At 40.5% G+C, this 19,035-nt stretch overlaps 2 protein-coding genes across 4 annotated transcripts in view; one reads left to right on the plus strand and one right to left on the minus strand.

Moving 5' to 3' along the window:
- Nucleotides 1–14,253, minus strand: part of LOC126365876 (kinesin-associated protein 3-like) — a 189,940-nt gene extending 175,687 nt beyond the window's left edge. For 2 of the 3 annotated variants that reach the window (XM_050008573.1, XM_050008570.1), the window contains exons 1-3: nucleotides 14,135–14,242; nucleotides 9,596–9,713; nucleotides 8,040–8,202 (exon numbers count right to left, since the gene is read on the minus strand). In XM_050008573.1, coding sequence (XP_049864530.1) covers nucleotides 8,040–8,202; nucleotides 9,596–9,713; nucleotides 14,135–14,166 — 313 coding nt within the window. In that variant the 5' untranslated portion in view covers nucleotides 14,167–14,242. Of the gene's footprint in view, nucleotides 1–8,039; nucleotides 8,203–9,595; nucleotides 9,714–14,134 lie in introns of all 3 variants that reach the window. The other variant, XM_050008569.1, reaches the window with a different exon arrangement.
- A 39-nt stretch (nucleotides 14,254–14,292) lies between these two features.
- Nucleotides 14,293–19,035, plus strand: part of LOC126365877 (retinol dehydrogenase 11-like) — a 51,124-nt gene continuing 46,381 nt past the window's right edge. Inside the window, exons 1-2 of the mRNA XM_050008574.1 lie at nucleotides 14,293–14,801; nucleotides 14,888–15,123. Of these exons, the coding sequence (XP_049864531.1) occupies nucleotides 14,532–14,801; nucleotides 14,888–15,123 (506 nt within the window). The 5' untranslated portion in view covers nucleotides 14,293–14,531. The remainder of the gene's footprint in view (nucleotides 14,802–14,887; nucleotides 15,124–19,035) is intronic.

Here is a 19,035-nt window from a genome sequence, read left to right on the forward strand (position 1 = left end):
TCTAGTATATACCACACCACGAGACGAATTCAAAGTGCGGTGAGCCTCCACCCGGACAGGGAACGTGTACAGGAGTGTGGCCCGAAGCAGTTTTTGTGCTGAAAGGCGCTCTCAGTTTCTAGTAACAAGGTACCATTACGCAACCTGGTACAAGACTTGACAGATCCGGCTATGGCATCTACACCCTTGTGGATAACGAAAGGGGAAAAATCCTTTCCGTCCTCAGATCGAGAAACTATGAGGAACTGTGGGGCAGGCGGTAGTACTTTTGTCACTGGTGGCTGGTCAAGTTTCCGTTTGTGGGCAGAAGTCGAGAGAGAAGAAGAAGAGAAATCCATTGCGGAGGAATCCCCCATGATTGCCAGCGTCTCCAATGGCGCGCTCCTTCCTTGTGGGGACCCTCTCAGATGGCACTCCCGCCTTAGGTGATTGTTCACACCTCGGGTCACACCTCCTGAGAAATGGACGGAGGGACCAATCGGCATGGTCGGAAGGTGTCAGCTCAGGCAATCACCCCTCCCTGGGCCTGGCCTTTACCAGGGGGTACGTGCGTGCCTTACTTGTCTACCCAGGGCGGGGAATTACGCGTTATCCCTTCACCGGATACGCGTGCGAACGCGTGGGTCGGCCTTCAGGCACGCACAGGGAGGAAGGAAGAAGAGGAAAAAGAAATAAGAGAGGGAAAGAAAGGACAGACTGTCTCAAACGCCGTAGCGGAGACCAGAGAAGGAGAAGAAGGCAAGGAGAAGAGTAAGTAAGACAGTGAGATGGAGAAGAACAAAAAAAAGGAACCAACCAAAGGAAGGAAGAAACCAGAAGAATTGAAAAACCAAAATGAACGCAAATATAGGTCGTGAATCCGTCCGCCTCCGGACGCAGGCATTAACTACCCCCTTGAGAGGGAGGGATTCCTTTTAGTCGTGTCTTACAACAGGCAGGAATACCGCGGGTCTATTCTAACCCCTGAACCCGCAGGGGGAAGCAATGATATGTCAGCGGGAGCATTATCGTGAGGTAATTTCTGCAAGTGGTTTCATCACAATTCTGGTAGTTTCCTTGCAATTGCTTCACACATATGGCACTTAACTTCCAGGTGGTATTCTCCAGGTGGTATTCCTTACTGACCATACGGCCATAAGGACACAGCTCATGATGCACCATCCCATCATAATCAAAGAAAACAATGAGATGAACATGCAAATATTATTGAACATGTGAAATTTTTTTCGTTCTTGGCTCTTCAGTCATTGGGATAATTGGGCCGTGTTTTGATATCATACCCATATATATATATGATTAAGATCACCATTATAATCTTCTAAAGAAGTTCTGAATCATTGTCAACTTCATTCAGTAATTACCGAGCGATGTCTACATGACATCATTTCATGTCAAAATTCAACAATTTTGTAACAAACATTGATGCTCCACATTTTATGCCCAAAACCATTTGAAAAAATTGCTTGTCATGAACTAAAGGATATGCTGACATCATCAGCAACCTCTCTGGTAGTGATTTTGCAATTTTCCAGAACCATTTTCTTTACTTCTTTCACACTGTTGTCAGTAATTATGTGCTTGGCATCCACTGTGAGCGAGCATGGTGGCTAATAGAAGGAACCAAAATAAGTTTATGCCCATCCATGTTACTGAGCACTGGATAAACAATCCCATCTACAGCTTCAGTTTCTGTCTCACTGGAATTAACTCTCTTGCCTGCTGACAAATACAATGGCTTTATTTCACATTATCCTACCATTTTGATATATACCTATATTTACCACAAAAATTTTACTGTTGTCAATTTTGGGATTTAATCAGGTTACTGTATATAATATTATATTACCTGAACTACTTTGTAGATCTAATTCAAACTCTGTGAGTGCTTCAACTCTTGATAGAGTGCTTCAATTGATGATCAGTAAGTTATTTATAATTTTATCTGTGGGAGCATTTATTTGTGCCTTGCATTAATACTCCAGTGTTTCCCAAAGTTATCATTATGTGATTTGGATGGAGAATCACTTAAGCTAAAAAGAACTTGTGTCGACCCACACAGTCACATATCTGGATCACTGTCCCTACAGTGCAGTGAGTGCATCCCTGACATGAGTTAGGGAGACCCTACAATTGTCAATAATATGGCATAAGTCCACAACGTCACATCCTAGCTTGTCACAGGAACTTTGGGATCTCTCAATCAAGCCTTCATCTCGGCTCAGAACAGAAGTTCCCATTAGCATTGAAAATAATGCCAGAGATTGGGAGCTTCGTTGAACGTCTGTGAACAAGACTGGTCCAGTGAACTTCCTCTGCCAGTCACTGGAAAGAACAATGTATAAGCCTTGGGGACTAGGTGACCACCTTTTGTTCCAACATGCACCACAATCTGCAACTGGTTCGTATTTTAACAAGAGAAAAACATTTGATAAAATTTACAATTCTGCTGAAGATAACTTTTTGTTTTGAAGTTTTGTCAAGGTTATTCTCACAGGCATACATATCAAAGCAAAAGACAGTGTTATGAATGATAAATGTTGACAATACACACTGCTGCTGAAGAGCAGAAAACTAAATGGAACACAATATTGCCGTGAGCTGTTGTGCATGCAGTGTGGTGCAGTGCTTACTGTCGCTCACTGATGTGCTGTAGGTCACCAGTTCTGACCCAACCACCGACAATTATTTGTTATTTAATATTTATCATTTCTGGAAATGTCATGAAATATCTTATGTTTGCACATTCTGGAATATCATATGTTTGTGTGAATACAAGCATTCTGGAATATTGTGTATTTTTACAAAAAGCTGCACATTCTGCCTGGGGAGTTAGTTCTGTTCTGACTGCATGTGTGTGTTCATAATAAACTTACTTTCAGTGTTATGTGTAGTATTTCATTTATGAGCCTGATATTGGATTTGGACTTGCGTGCATTTACAAAAAAAAACTATGCTAGTTACAATGCGTACAAAACACAATATTATGTGGTATCGTTTGTCTTCATAAGAGCTGAGATTACACCATCACTTAGATCACATACCTGCAGCTCACAATTTAATACAAGATACACTCCTGGAAATTGAAATAAGAACACCATGAGTTCATTGTCCCAGGAAGGGGAAACTTTATTGACACATTCCTGGGGTCAGATACATCACATGATCACACTGACAGAACCACAGGCACATAGACACAGGCAACAAAGCATGCACAATGTCGGCACTAGTACAGTGTATATCCACCTTCCGCAGAAATGCAGGCTGCTATTCTCCCATGGAGACGATCGTAGAGATGCTCGATGTAGTCCTGTGGAACGGCTTGCCATGCCATTTCCACCTGGCGCCTCAGTTGGACCAGCGTTCGTGCTGGACGTGCAGACCGCGTGAGACGACGCTTCATCCAGTCCCAAACATGCTCAATGGGGGACATATCCGGAGATCTTGCTGGCCAGGGTAGTTGACTTACACCTTCTAGAGCACGTTGGGTGGCACGGGATACATGCGGATGTGCAATGTCCTGTTGGAACAGCAAGTTCCCTTGCCGGTCTAGGAATGGTAGAACGATGGGTTCGATGACGGTTTGGATGTACCGTGCACTATTCAGTGTCCCCTCGACGATCACCAGAGGTGTACGGCCAGTGTAGGAGATCACTCCCCACACCATGATGCCGGGTGTTGGCCCTGTGTGCCTCGGTCGTATGCAGTCCTGATTGTGGCGCTCACCTGCAGGGCACCAAACACGCATACAACCATCATTGGCACCAAGGCAGAAGCGACTCTCATCGCTGAAGACGACACGTCTCCATTCGTCCCTCCATTCACGCCTGTCGCGACACCACTGGAGGAGGGCTGCACGATGTTGGGGCTTGAGCGGAAGACGGCCTAATGGTGTGCGGGACCGTAGCCCAGCTTCATGGAGACGGTTGCGAATGGTCCTCGCCGATACCCCAGGAGCAACAGTGTCCGTAATTTGCTGGGAAGTGGCGGTGCGGTCCCCTACGGCACTGCGTAGGATCCTACGGTCTTGGCGTGCATCCGTGCGTCGCTGCGGTCCGATCCCAGGTCGACGGGCACGTGCACCTTCCGCCGACCACTGGTGACAACATCGATGTACTGTGGAGACCTCACGCCCCACGTGTTGAGCAATTCGGCGGTACGTCCACCCGGCCTACCGCATGCCCACTATACGCCCTCGCTCAAAGTCCATCAACTGCACATACGGTTCACGTCCACGCTGTCACGGCATGCTACCAGTGTTAAAGACTGCGATGGAGCTCCGTATGCCACGGCAAACTGGCTGACACTGACGGCGGCGGTGCACAAATAACGGCCAACACCGCGGTTCCTGGTGTGTGCGCTATGCCGTGCGTGTGATCATTGCTTGTACAGGCCTCTCGCAGTGTCCGGAGCAAGTATGGTGTGTCTGACACACCGGTGTCAATGTGTTCTTTTTTCCATTTCCAGGAGTGTACATCCATAAATGTAAGTTTCCCTGGTGGCAGGAACAGAAACTAAACACAATTTAATTGAAAGATTTATTGGAATATACACAGGAAGTTCTGAACTATTTTTCAACATATTCACCAGAGGAATTCTGACACTGTCATACACTGGGAGCAACTTTTGTATTCCTTGTGACAGAGAAGTCTGTCACCTGGGACAGGAAACGCCTCTCTGTCAATCTGAAAACACTGACTCTGATCAGAAAGAAATTTCTTGAGGTTCCAGAGCAGATGGAAATCAATAGGAGCATAGTTCAAACTTTAGGTTGGTTCATCAAATGCCTGCCAGCTGAATGTTGGCAGTACCTCTGTTGTCCACCAAGCTATGTGTGGCTGAGCATCGCCAAGCAGTAAGACAAGACTTGTACTAAGCATCCTGTGCTACTTGTTCTGAATGGTGCACCACTACACTGTATAACAGCAATGAGCAGCATTCACTGTCTCTCCTCTGGTCAGGAATTCGATGAGGAGATTTATCTGTCTGTCCCACAACACAGCCCACAGTACTTTCCATGCTGATATAGACTGACTGAACTTTATGTTACCGGGAGAGATACTGTGACACCAATGTATTGTTTGCTGCTTGGTTTGTAGGGTACTGTGTGCAGCCCACATCTCATCACTTATGATGATCAGTCCAGAAACTCTTCAATGTCATCACAGTACACCTGCAGAATTACCACCACACGCTATGCTTTGTGTACTGGAGTCAGTCACTTTGGCACCCACCTGGTGCACAATTTCCAGGTGCACCATGTTAATTTCATGTAACAAGGAGTGACACATCAGTGGGAACAGACTGCTGAGTTCTGCGACTGAGAAGCGACAATTCTCCATAATGCATTCCTGCACTAGCTTCAAAAGGTTGACTGGTGACGGATGGTCTCCTGCTGCGCATCTCATCGTGAATATTTTGGCAACCTGCTGCGATGCACCAGCAACACACCATTTGCTTGCTCATGATGTTAGGTCCTCAGTCATGGCAAAGCTGATGATGAATTTCAATTATGCTGTGTTCTGTGCACTCAAAATCTTTCTCACCGACTGCACTTCACAAAGTGGGAGTCGGAATACGAGCCTCCATTTTGACCACAGTCCCTGGCAGCTGTAGCCAGATAATAATATAATTATTGGTAGTTGGCTTACATATAAATATAATAATAATAATAATAATAATAATAATAATAATAATAACAACAATAACTACAGGAGTCATAACACACAATATCCACCAGTACATCAATGCAATACAGCTACATTCAAACGTATATATACAACTACAGAAATCTGTGATTATTGATACATGTTCAATTACCCAAAAGTTCCTAAATGCAATGTAACATATACCGTACGGTAAAAGGAAGTCACGCTTGATCAAGGTCCGCGTCACTTTCCATTTTTAACCAGACATAACGTCTGAGAAAGAAAAGAAATAATAATAATAATTGGTAGTTGGTTTACAGATACATATAAATAAATATGCAGAATGCATGTTCTTTTTTTTCCATTGTGTCATCATCTACCCTGTTGTGCTGAATATGAACTCTGTAATATCAGTTTACCCTACTCGAAATAGCAAAAATTGTACAGCACCAAAAAGTACATCTTATACTTGGGAAGGCAAACACTCATAATTAAATCCAGTTTTTGATTCTCCCATTTGCTCTCACCTCTGCTCTCCTTTTCCCACTCAACAACTATGTCCATAAGCAACATCTTTGGGGACCTGCATCCTAGCAGTCTGTGTGTACATGTGTGAAAGTTTGTTCTTGTGCTAGAAAAACACAGATAATTTACTGAAAAGCATGCACAAATTTTTGAGCTGTTACGTCTGTCTGGGTACAATACATCACATTTTTAAGGTAAGGGTCAGCTGTCAGTTATTGCAACAAGTGCTGATTATTCACTAGTTGTCTAGGAATTTGGAACACTTTTCTATCCACGGACAGCCCTGTGCATAACAGTATAATGTGAAAATAGCTTCAGAGATTCACAAACTTTATCTGCCACATCATTTAAAAGTATCATGAATGATACTGGTCTTATCATACTGCCTAGTGATACCTCTGAACTTAACAACCAAATTTACTCTCTATTTAGCAAACAACCAGCCACACATTTACCTTAAAGTGACTGATGTGCCATTCTTTTAAACACTGTCGTTATGATGATTTCAACTGTACGAGGGTTGACCAAAAAGTAATGCCTCCACCTTCATATCTCTTCAACAGCTGGCAGCATTGGTATGCGGCAGGTACTGGCTTGTTCCATAGCCTCTTTTCTACAGCTCCTGTTGGCGGGAAGCCTTAGCATTGAACGATTGTGTTGTTACAGTGTAAGGTAAGGAACCCTGCACAGACAGTTGGTCAATGAAATTTAAGCAATGAGCAGTAATTGAATTCTTAACAGCATAAGGTGTCACCCCAAAGGAGATTCATCAGAGAATGAAAGCAATTTATAGTGAATATGTTGATGTGAGTACTGTGTGTCATTGGGTGAGTAAGTTTAAAGATGTTGATGCGGGAGCATGTGACCTGCATGACAAACAAAGAGTTGGACGTTCTGTGACAGCAACCACCGAGTTTCAAAAGCAAAATGTTGAGAGAGTGATTCAGGAAGGTCGTCATATCACTCAGAGAGAAACTGCAAGCACAATCACCATTTTGCAAGAATGTGTGGGTCACATTATTGCTTTGCTTGGCTATCGGAAGATCTGTGCAGGATGGGTACCCTGGATGCTGACTGCTGAGATGAAAGCACACAGACTTGAAATTTGCCAGGAACTCCTCTCGCATTATGAGAATGAAGGTGACGCCTTTCTCCATTCAATTGTGACAAGAGACAAAATGTGGGTACACCATTACTACCCAGAGACAAAACGTCAGTCTATGGAATACTGACACAAAGACTTGCCCCAGAAAAATAAATTCAATATGCAGCCCTCAGCTGCAAAATTCATGGCCACAGTGTTCTAGGATGCAGATAGTGTTATTCATGTTGATTTCATTGATCGTGGAACAACAATAAATTCAGAGTATTACATCACAATGCTGCAAACTCTGAAACAACGGCTAACAAGGGTCCAAAAGGAAAAGGAAAACGTTTTTCTGCAGCATGACAATGCCAAACCACACACTTCATGTGCCACCACAGCAGAACTTCAGAGACTGAATCTCACCACGATATGACATCCTCCATACAGCCCAGATTTAGTACCATCTGACTTCCATCTGTTCCTGATAATGAAATACGATCTGCAGGCACATCATTATGCTTCTGATAAAGATGTTGAGAGGACTGTGATTGCGGAAACAGAGTGTCGACTTCTTCTGTGACGGCTTCGGAAAACTTGTTCATCTTTGGCAGAAATGTATCCAATTGGCTGTTGATTACATGGAAAAGTGAATATTCGTAATTAAAGATCACATTCTAAAGATTATTTCTGCATTTGATTTATTAAAATATTCCCATCCAAATCCAATTAGCGAAGGTGGAGTCATTACTTTTCATTCAACCCTTTTATCTGCTTGTACTTACCATTTCCCACATCCTTCCTGTTTTGCAAATAATATATGAGCTGTGTCACTTCTTGAAGTTTACTCGGATGAATGAGGCTACATTTTGCTATTACTTCTTCTGCAAGGACTCCACAGTTTGTGTCTTCATTTAAACTTTTCAGTCTTATGATTTTTTGGCATTCCTGAAGGAAAAAGCGGAATTGAGTGTCAGTAAAAGAAAGTTTTTATATATTCTGAGAAGTATATGAACTATAAAATGGTGCATTAAATATAAATATTTATGCATCACTTCACCAAAAAATATGTCTGTGAATTGTCAATGATCGGATATTTATCAGTTTACTTATATTGATGCTTCGACTGCATTTTGTGTTACATTTGATAAAGTGTATTATGGAGGCATACCAACAACCGAAAATGCAATTTTTTTTTTTTAACAAATCAAATAAAACTAGCAAGCAGATAGAAAGTTACTAATTTCCTCTTCTGCTGTAGATCTATTGGCACTGATTATAATCATCATGCTGTTTCACACACAAGAGTTTTTCTGCTTGATGTATTTTAAATGGAAACTAATTTTATATTTTATCATATGAAAAGCAACAATAGGTCAAAGATTTTATGCCAAGAAACTTTATCAACAATATCTCCCCAGGCAGAAAAACCCCTCCTGTCTAAATTTCTTCAATTATTTATCCCAGTTTTCTGTATTATTTCTATTCTGGGCAATTTTAGCCATAGGTTAAGTACAACGTCAGTTTCATAAATCCTCAGGTTTTGAGTTATACAGTCAAATTACTCGCATAAGTCAACCTCACATTTTCATTCCTTCTCCAGTTTCCTTCTCCCAGTCAGCTTCTTAAAACTCATTTCTTTGGTCTGGTTCAATCACTTTAATTCATTTCTTCCTAAGTCTGTGTATCTCCAATCACAATAGCGTCCCAGCTTACTCTCCACCCATGCCACCCCTCATCCCAGTCCTTTATCATCATGTGCAATACTTTTACCCCTGGGTGAGCTCACACAGGTTAATATACAAATCTCATTTCTCTCCTGTCCCTCTTCTTACTATTGGCTCTACCTACAGTAATCACTCCCTTTCTTATGCCACTTATCCCAGGACAGTGCAGCTGTGTGTGCATGTAGCTCTCTGTAGGCTCTGGCCTGAAGAAGATTGAAGGTTAAAAACAGAGCTACTAAGTTCTTTTTCATGACCCTATTCGTCACAAGACTCAACTATGTGGTGAGTCAATAACTTTACTCGTGCTACTGTCTGTTTCCCATTCTTAATTTATCAGTATTATATTCATTTCTCTTATCTCTTTCTTTATCCACAATGAATCCAAACCTCAGAAGTTTTTAATTCTTGAGCAGGAAAACATTACAAGAGCCATAACATTATACAGTAGGTTAAAGAATCCTTTCCATTATAGCTAATGTTATGGTTTCTGAGCAGGGTAGTAAATTTTTCCTGCAAATTTAAGTGGCAAAATAGAACAAATCAGGTTTCAACTGAATTTTATCACAATCAATTTACTAAGCTCATCACATAGACACAATGAAACCCATTCATACCTTTCTGTCTCCTAGGAGTGGGTCACCAAGATCACCTAAAATAAAAGCTTCTAGTTCGTATGTAACCACCAAAGCTTTCTCAGTTGGATGGACATCTATAGACCTTGATCGAATTTTCCTGAAACAAAAATTTTAAATATGTATATTATTATTTTCAGCACATATTCCATTTATTTTCAATGCATTAATATTCATTCATGTATGGTAAAAACATATTAATGATTGCATTAACTATACCAATGTTAAAAAAAAAACTAATATCCTTCAGGTTCAACAATAAGCACAAGTGAATAGCCATTTTCATTAGCTGTAAAACTATTAAATAGGAAGGAACAATATTACAGCACTATTTACCTCATACAGTGCTATGAGGTACAGCAAATGAATGTAAGTCTGACTACTAGTTGATAATTACATACAACTCTTTAAGAATACATGACAGTGAGTCCCCTCATCCTTGGGGGAGGGGGGGGACAGGTCTGAATGATCTGTTCTTCCTTTTTAACCTTTCCCAACTCACTCCACTTTCTCTCTCATGAAGGAACTAATAGTTCTGGCAGGGAAGTGTACTGTACATACGATAAGATGGGGGGATTTAAAGATATTTGCAAAGATAATTTCAAAGTTCCTATGCAGGGCACACACCAGTTGCTGTCATATACAAAGATAGTGAACAGCACAGTGGTTGATAGTTTGTGATGTGGAACAGGTGTAGTGAATTGTGTCCCATAAAAACATCTCTTAGTTTTCAAACAATGGAAAATCCAGGTTGCATTACTTGTAATATTGTATGTCAGTTTTATGATGCAAACCAAATGTTTATTCTGAATGTAAAACTGTAAATTTGTACCAGACCAGGCAAACATTAACAAAGATTGGGAAATCTTTGCACATCCCTTGATGTGATATAGCCACCTTAATGGCATTTCCATTGAACCAATTCTGGAAGAAGGAAGAAAATTAACATTTAATGTCCAACCAGCAACTAGGCCATTACAGAGGAGCACAACTCAGTCTGGGAAAGAGAGAGGAGAAAATTGGGGACGCACTTTTTCAAAGGCCCCATTCCAACGTTGCCTTGGGGAAACAACGAGAAATCTAAACCAAGATGGTCAATTAGAGGTTTGGGCTGCTGTCTTTTTGTGTCTCACCACTGCACCACCTCACTAAGTTCCAATTCTGAAGCACCTATAAAAAGTTTATAAAATCGAAAAGTGAGAGTTTTTTAATTTAGTTCTCTTTGTTCTGGCATTATTGACAGTTCACTATAAGTATCCGGAATTTTAATCCAAATACGCAATTCATCACCACTTTTGACTCCTCTCACACATCTTGTTATTCACTTGAGAAAGACTTTGTACAGAATTTTCATCTCTGTTTACACTTATACCCTGGAAACCACAAATAGCAATTTTATTTGTACGATTGATGAAGTTTCAATGATGGGCTGTGAGGGGAACAATAATTTATAAGCCTCTGTACATGTTGTGATCTGTCTAATTATACCTCCTCAGTCTCTAACTGAATATGTACTTGACCCAAGAATATCAACAGATTTTGCCCTGAAATCTGGTTCTTTGAATTACATTGTACATCTCATAAGATAGTAGGCAGCTTTCTTCATGTGTCAGCTCTTTCAACATGTGAAGCATTTCTGAACCACTCCCTTCCAGTCAAATAAGTTATGGGAAATCACACCTTTTTCTTCTTTTTCTTATCTCAATTACTTCATGTCTTTTCTTTTTCCTTCTACTTTCCTTAGCTCAACTCAGATTATTTGCTTTTTAATTTTCTTTTGTGTGATTATATAATTGCTCTTTGTGAAAGACAGGGGACTGTGCTTGTTCTGTATAGATGCAGGAGTAAATGACAGCCACTGATGTCATTTCCAACAGCTGGAAGCTATGCTGACCACAGCCAACACGCTTTATGGTCCATCAGTGATAATTTTCTGATGTATGTGGCAAATGTGTCTGGTGCCTTTGGAATCATCTGCGATTCCTGAATAATGAAACAAGTTTTATCCTCGAATATTACAACCATTTTGGAAACTTCCAACTTCATGAGGAATCAACAGACAGACATCACATACAACTCAGTTCTCTCCTAAAGATTCTTAAGGCAGTAGATACTGGCATCAGTGTTCCATAATGAATTTGAGATGATTCTATACTGTTAAATAGGACATAAAATCCAATTTTATAAAATATCAGACTACTTATGTGGCCTCATTAACAGAGGGACAAGAAACTTAAGATTAAAAAGTTGTGAAGGAAGAAAAGGAGTGAAGTTCAGAAATATGCGTCAAAAGACTAGAGTAGCACAGTAATGGAAATAAGAAAATGCTACACTGATAGGTAAAAAGCAAAATATTAGATAGCGACAGCATAAAAGCAATAGAAAGAGAAATAGAAAGAATAGTCCAGGATGCAGAAGGGATCCACAAAGGGGCAAAACACATACTCCAACACATTACTGAATGGCAAGGAGAGAATGGAAGAGGAACAGGACCTGAAGGATTCATCAGAATCTGAAGTAGAACAATCAGCTATTACTTGAGTAGTTTCACAAAGCCTACAAACAATTATTCATAAAATTTATCTTTGAACAAAGTTTAAATATATTTGTCAAAAGCAGAGACAATGTATGTAGATAAAATGCCAGTGGGATAATAGAAAGCCACTCACGGCTCATGGTGTTATCAAAGAAAACATTATTGTTTTGGTCCGAGTTATTGAGGGATGTGCCCAGCTGGATTGAGAAAGGGGAAGGGAGGGGAGGGGGACAGGCAGAGCTGCTCCCACACCCCCACTCCCTGGATATAAAATGAGCTCTACAAACCAAAGTCATGTCCCACCATTCACCACTAAACTAGTAAGTTGTAACATCACATCCCACTGCTGAACATGCTATCGGGCGCACATAAGTATGCCAGGTATAGATTTGAGACAATAATGAAAATAGTGCATTAAGAACCATCATGACAAAACAGAGAAATCTGTGCTTGCACAGAAAGATTTTGGTATTTCTTGTCTGTGCTACTTGAGATCATAACAGTAAAGAAATAGTCAAGGTGCTTTTATGAAATGCCTGCCAAATGTTTAAGTGTAAATTGCAGCTCAATCATGCAGACATAACTAGGAAACTATAAACCTATGTACATTTCACACCTTGCTCCTGAGAACTTAACTGATCACATGAACAGTGAAAACAGTAGGTTTTTCCACCACTCTGACAACTATTACATCAAGTCCTTATGAACTTCTCACTTATGTAGGGATTATGAAGACAAGATTATGTTAATTACAGCACACACAGAGGTATTTAATCAATCATTCTTCCTGTACCGAACACATGAATGGAATGGGGGTAATCATAACTGGTACAGTGGGATGTACCCTCTGCTATGCCCTTCACAGTGGTTTGCAGAGTAAATATTTAGATGCAGAGCTTCACTCACTCACATACATTGTGTAAATCTTACCATGAAAAAGAACCTTCTAAGTCGTGGATTGAGTCAAGTCATACATTCACAACAAAAGCCATCAATGCAGGATTCTTTGTCTTTACAATATACTACCAACAGACTACCACTAACACTAATGTAATGCTGATTAGAATCAAAGAAATTATTGTATATACACCTATGGATACTAGCAGAAAAAGGTGCAACTGTTTCTCCTCTTTCTTCCATTCATCAGGTGTTTTTATCATGTACTTCAAAAACAAAATATTTAAATTTACACAGACCCCTACGAAATGTCTCCATATTGGCAAAATCAAAATCCGTTTCACACTAACATGAGTTATGTGGATTCACATACCCAAGATAAATATGTAGGGGCAGTGACTAATGATGTATTGCCTTTGTTTTTTGTTTTTTTTTAATGTCAAGTTCCTGCCTGACATCTATTGGTTATCTGCCACAAATTATTTCCTGAGCCGAAACTTCGTATCAGATCAAAACTGCATACGGACTGGCAGTCGAATCTGGGGCTTTTGCCTTTCGTGTGTAAAGGATCTAACGACTGAGGACTCTAGGTTCGAGTTCTGGTCCAGCATATAGTTTTAATACCTAAGGTACAGTCAGCGCACAAACAGGTGGAGTAGAAATTCATTTTGGAGTTTCTGAGTTGCTTCCTTCGTTGCGAGTTGCCACCAACAAAATGATTTTCTACGATGTTTTAGCAGCCGATATAGCTGGCTTACAAAAACAAAGCACTTCGATGTTTTCATACATTTACTACTTAGCACAACTGCCGAGCACGCAAAGTTTTAAGGGACGAATTAGTTATGCAAATGTTTCATTCTCATTTCATGAAATATGAGGCTCGTGTAAATTTGTAGCATTTCCTTGTGAAAACCTTGTCACCCATGACGTTCTTGCTTGCAAAAACAGTACACATATTCTAAAACTGCAATTTAAGAATGTACAAAACATGACATCAACTGGTCAAATGAGATTTCTCAAATCTCGTTCTCCGCATTATTACACAGTAAGAGCTGTTCAAAAAGACATTATGCAATGGCATGTCGTACTTCTTTAAATATCTCGCATCCTCTGATTGCATTGTACATTCACAACGTCCAATCGCTCCACATCTGTCAAACGAAACAACAGACAGAGATGACAATGTGATTTAATTCATGTTTGGTATCTTCAAACATTATCGTTGACAAAATTTCACCATATGACCATAACAAAGATATATATCTTTGGACATAAGTAATAATTTTTATTGAATGGCTCACGCATGTAAAATATAATTAGGAATTATATTACTACACTTTTCTAGAGTTAAGAATTGTCCATTTCTGAGACAATCAACTTTTTGTTATAGCACAACTTGCTCGTGAGTAGCTGCAAACTACTAAGTACTTTGATGAGTGATAATCAGCTATTCAGCTGTGCGAAGACTCGTGGTGGTCGGGTAAAATGCCGGTATCGTTGTACGTTATTTTGCCAGTAATTCTGGCACTAACTCTTATACGTGGTTATCGGGAGATTAAATGGGGGCGATGTAAAAGTAAAAGTTCGCTACATGGAAGAGTTTTCATAATTACTGGTGCAAACTCAGGTATAGGAAAGGTTACTGCTCGCGAACTTGCCCGGAGGAAGGCTACTGTAATAATGGCATGTCGTAATATTAAAAGTGCCAGGGAAGCAATCGAGGAAATAAGACAGTCCGTCACGACAGGAGACTTAGTGAGTATTTCTTAAAAACGAGAATTCGGACGGAGAAACAACGGCGCCGCTGTTCATAAACTTTCAAATGGTTTCTGTTATTTCAGATTCCACTGCAGCTCGACTTGTCATCTTTAGCGTCTGTGAGAAATTTTGCAAGTGTAATCATTAAAGATTTTCCGAAAATTCATGTGTTGATCAATAATGCAGGAGTATTTATACCAATTGAGGAAAACAGAACAACAGAAGATGGCTTTGAAATACACTTTGGTGTGAATCACCTAGGCCATTTCCTCCTGACGAACTTGCTGCTGAAGAAATTAATGGAAAGTGCACCCAGCAGGTCGATAAGTAACACATTTTAGCTGACTTTTTTAACTTTAAGATTTGTTTTTATTTATACAGTGCTCAACAAACAGGTTTGGAGAAAGCAACATTCGTATAGAAATGGCAATTTCCTGAATTCACTACAGTTAATACAAAATTGGCCAAACCCTTAATTATGTAACTGGTATGAACCATCATAGTCTGATAACTTTGCAAGGGCCCAGAGTTCACACTGAAGTAACTGTCAACCTATTGCTGCGATTCCACTCGTCGGCATTGAACCGTGACGTAACTCTGTTATGATGTATGACGTCGTGGAAGCGCGGCGTGTTTGAAGGCGATTGTTTGTAGAGGGCATGCTGAAGTGAGCGGTGGTGCCGTAGTGTTGTTTTTATGATTTGTTTCGTAATCATGGTGCAGTCCTATAGGATTCAGCGGCTGTGGGCGTCGTGGTATTTGGTTGTACCTTGTTGGTATATTGCATTTTACTGGCGGTGTTTTCCAGTGAGTCGTGTAGGAATTTTGCATGTACAGTGCGATTTTGGAGGTTGTATTTGGCTTATTAGTGATTGATTCTCAGTTTCTGCAGTTATTTGCTATCGATTTATTTACGGTTTTTCAACTGTTAGTTCGTCATTTTGCAGTTTATTCGTTTATTAAATTTAATTTTGTGTGTTTATCTTTCATTTGGAGGTATGGGTTGTATGATACCATCCTTCGGCTTTGACGCGTGACGGGCCGCGTTCAGGGACGTCATCGAGCTGTAGTGTTCGTTTTGGAGTAAAATGTTGTTGTAGAGGGCGCGATGTATGAGAAGTGGCCGTGTGTTTATGACGCATGTTACCGTCATTTAGTGTGCTATAGTCGTCATGATGTGGTGTACGAAATTGCTTTGGCGGCACAATGGACTATATTGTGCAGAATATTGTCATGTAGAAGAGAATGTCGTAAAACTTAAACTGTACTCGTAGGTGCCTGTGTAACAGCTGAGTAAGTGGATCAATGTTTTTAATCAAATCACGGAAGAAGGAAGGTAGGTGGATAACTGTTTATTAGCATATCGAAAGTGCAACTCTCTCATTAATAAACATTGATCCCCGTACCTTCTCCGATGATTTAATTAAAAACATCCACGTGGGACGTTTATCGAAAACTATTTCCTCACGGGTTCCGCTGTCTTGTCCTACTAGACTCATCATTTATCATGATCAGTTACCATCATTCACCACGCTTAAATTACCATCTGAAAAAAAAGTCGCAAACACCGTAAGTGCGCTTTTACTTTAGAGCTGAGCTATATAGGATGAAATGGAGATTAGGATACCGGCTACTGTAGTTGTGGGTCACGTTAGATACACTTGAATTAGGGGTTTTTGGCATGCTGATGACGACACGGGTCAAAGCAATTTGGTGGAATTCCAGTGTATCCCATGGATCCAACTGTGAAATTTAGTGGTAGTCCCTTAGAGGCTGACATCGAAAAGATATTGCTGGTGTCATAAAATTTCTCCATTTACGTAGTTTTCTCACTAATGGTGTTATTTGACGCTAGTGTAAGGTGCTGATGAAGTGGTCCAGAGATCCTCCTCCTTGGGCCATGGACCTCTGTGTGCAGGTGTAGCCGAGATAATGTTTAGAGACAGATTAGGAGAGGAGCCTGGTTTAGGCATCGTAGGTTGGCTCTTGACTTGCTTTTGGTTCCATCTGTAGGGGAGACAGGAGCTCAGCGAACAATGGGGCATAGTAGGCAATTGATTATATAATGTGTATGACTATCAGAATGCCATCATAGTTGTGCACATCTAGCCTGCCTTATCTTGCTATGAAACTAGCTGACTGATTGATGCTAGAATATGAGACTCATGTGTTTTACTATCTTCCTTTGCAGACTTTACCATATCCATACTAAGGATTTGTACTTCATTTTCTTAAAACGAAATTCGGAGGAAGTAAGCAGCTATCGTGGGAATTGCTGTTCACGCTACATAAAATACTGAACTATATCTGTGTGTGAATGAATAAACATGTTTTCATTAATAGGAAAATTAGTATATGTGCAGGAAACAAAAATGGTTCGCTAAGGAGAGTAATTTGCTTTTGGCCCAACACTTGCTGAAGAAATGTAGAAAGTTGTCAACAGTGTAATCAAAGATGGCATGAATGTTTTGTCCCTAGGCAGTCTCTTGAAAGGCTAGTTATCTTGGCAACACGTTGTTAAAAAAGGTGCAGTATTTGGAAATGTACCAGAAAACACTGATAATGTTACAGATAGGATAGATATCACAGACACAAACAACACAAGCATTGCCCCAGTTGTCTGGAACTAGTGTGCATGAAATTAGTAGCTGTTTAAATGGTCTGACTCTTATCACCAAAGGAAATTTGACATCTTCCAAACGCAACCACCCCTAAGACAGACAGCTCAGTATGGAAGAAAAAGAGGAAGATTAAGAATTTTTGCTGATACCCATTGACTTCAGCCAGAAAGCAGGTGGTGAAGGTCCTGATATTCTTTAGATGAGTGACGGGGATGATGATTAGTTTTGATGTTGAAGAATTTAATATGGAAGATGAGTCGGAACACAAGTTGTGTTGTTGTGGAAGTGGCAACCAAAAGAAAAGAAATACCATTTCATCATTTTGTTGTGCATATCAGATCAGTTAATGAAAATGAAATCACTCTAATTGTGACTTCTCTGCAGGTGTCATGAAAGTTTGACAAAATTTTGCGCTTGCTCCAGATGCAGAATCGTGTAAGTAAAAGTTCAGAATAGAGCCAGTGGTGTATATATGTGTTTTATGCACGAATGTTGTCAGAGCTTGCCGTGAGGTGTGATGGGGAACAAATGAAGGTGTGTCAGCCATTTGTGCTACACAACTAATGAGAGAGCAGCAGGCAGACATCATGTTTTGAAGTAAAACATTCGGAAATGTGAAACATTGCTGTAAATGAGGATTTTAAATTTAATCCCTCCTTATTTGAGTTGCAGCTGTTTAAACTGTGCTAGTGTCTGCAAACCACTGACAGCTTTGCAACTCATGATATATTCGAAAAACCAGTTCTCTGCGTGAGCACACTGAGGAAGTGGATGTTTTTTAATTAAATCGTGGGAGAAGGAAGGTGGAGCATTGCTTTTTTTTAAATTAAATTAATGGGAGAAAGTTGGGGGATCACCATTAATGAATATATTTAATGTGTGACACTGTTAATAATAAGCATTGATCACTCAGCTTCTCCCATGATTGAATTAAGAAAAAGTGCTCCACTTACTCAAAGCAGTGACTTTTGCTGCACCTCAATGTGATTTCATCCACACAAACTGTTGACTCTTTTTAGAGTCACTTTACTATCACATTTGATGTATTTTTGTGAGGATTACAGAAGTGTCCGATTCCACCCATCTGTTTTGACGCTTGTCATCAGTATGGTGGAAATGGCTATTCTAAGCGTCTACGATATGCCACTTATGATGTCATTACATACATACGGCAACAAACACGAAAATATGTATAAATAAGACAATAACCCCCCCCCATGAACCATGGACCTTGCCGTTGGTGGGGAGGCTTGCGTGCCTCAGCGATACAGATAGCCGTACCGTAGGTGCATGCAACCACAACGGAGTGGTATCTGTTGAGAGGCCAGACAAACGTGTGGTTCCTGAAGAGGGGCAGCAGCCTTTTCAGTAATTGTAGGGGCAACAGTCTGGATGATTGACTGATCTGGCCTTGTAACAATAACCAAAACAGCCTTTCTGTGCTGGTAGTGCGAACGGCTGAAAGCAAGAGGAATTTTTCCCGAGGGCATGCAGCTTTACTGTGTGATTAAATGATGATGGCATCCTCTTGGGTAAAATATTCCGGAGGTAAAATAGTCCCCCATTCGGATCTCCGGGCGGGGGGACTACTCAAGAGGATGTGGTTATCA

Source organism: Schistocerca gregaria, chromosome 4 (assembly GCF_023897955.1).
Source record: "Schistocerca gregaria isolate iqSchGreg1 chromosome 4, iqSchGreg1.2, whole genome shotgun sequence".
Classification (NCBI taxonomy): domain Eukaryota; kingdom Metazoa; phylum Arthropoda; class Insecta; order Orthoptera; family Acrididae; genus Schistocerca; species Schistocerca gregaria.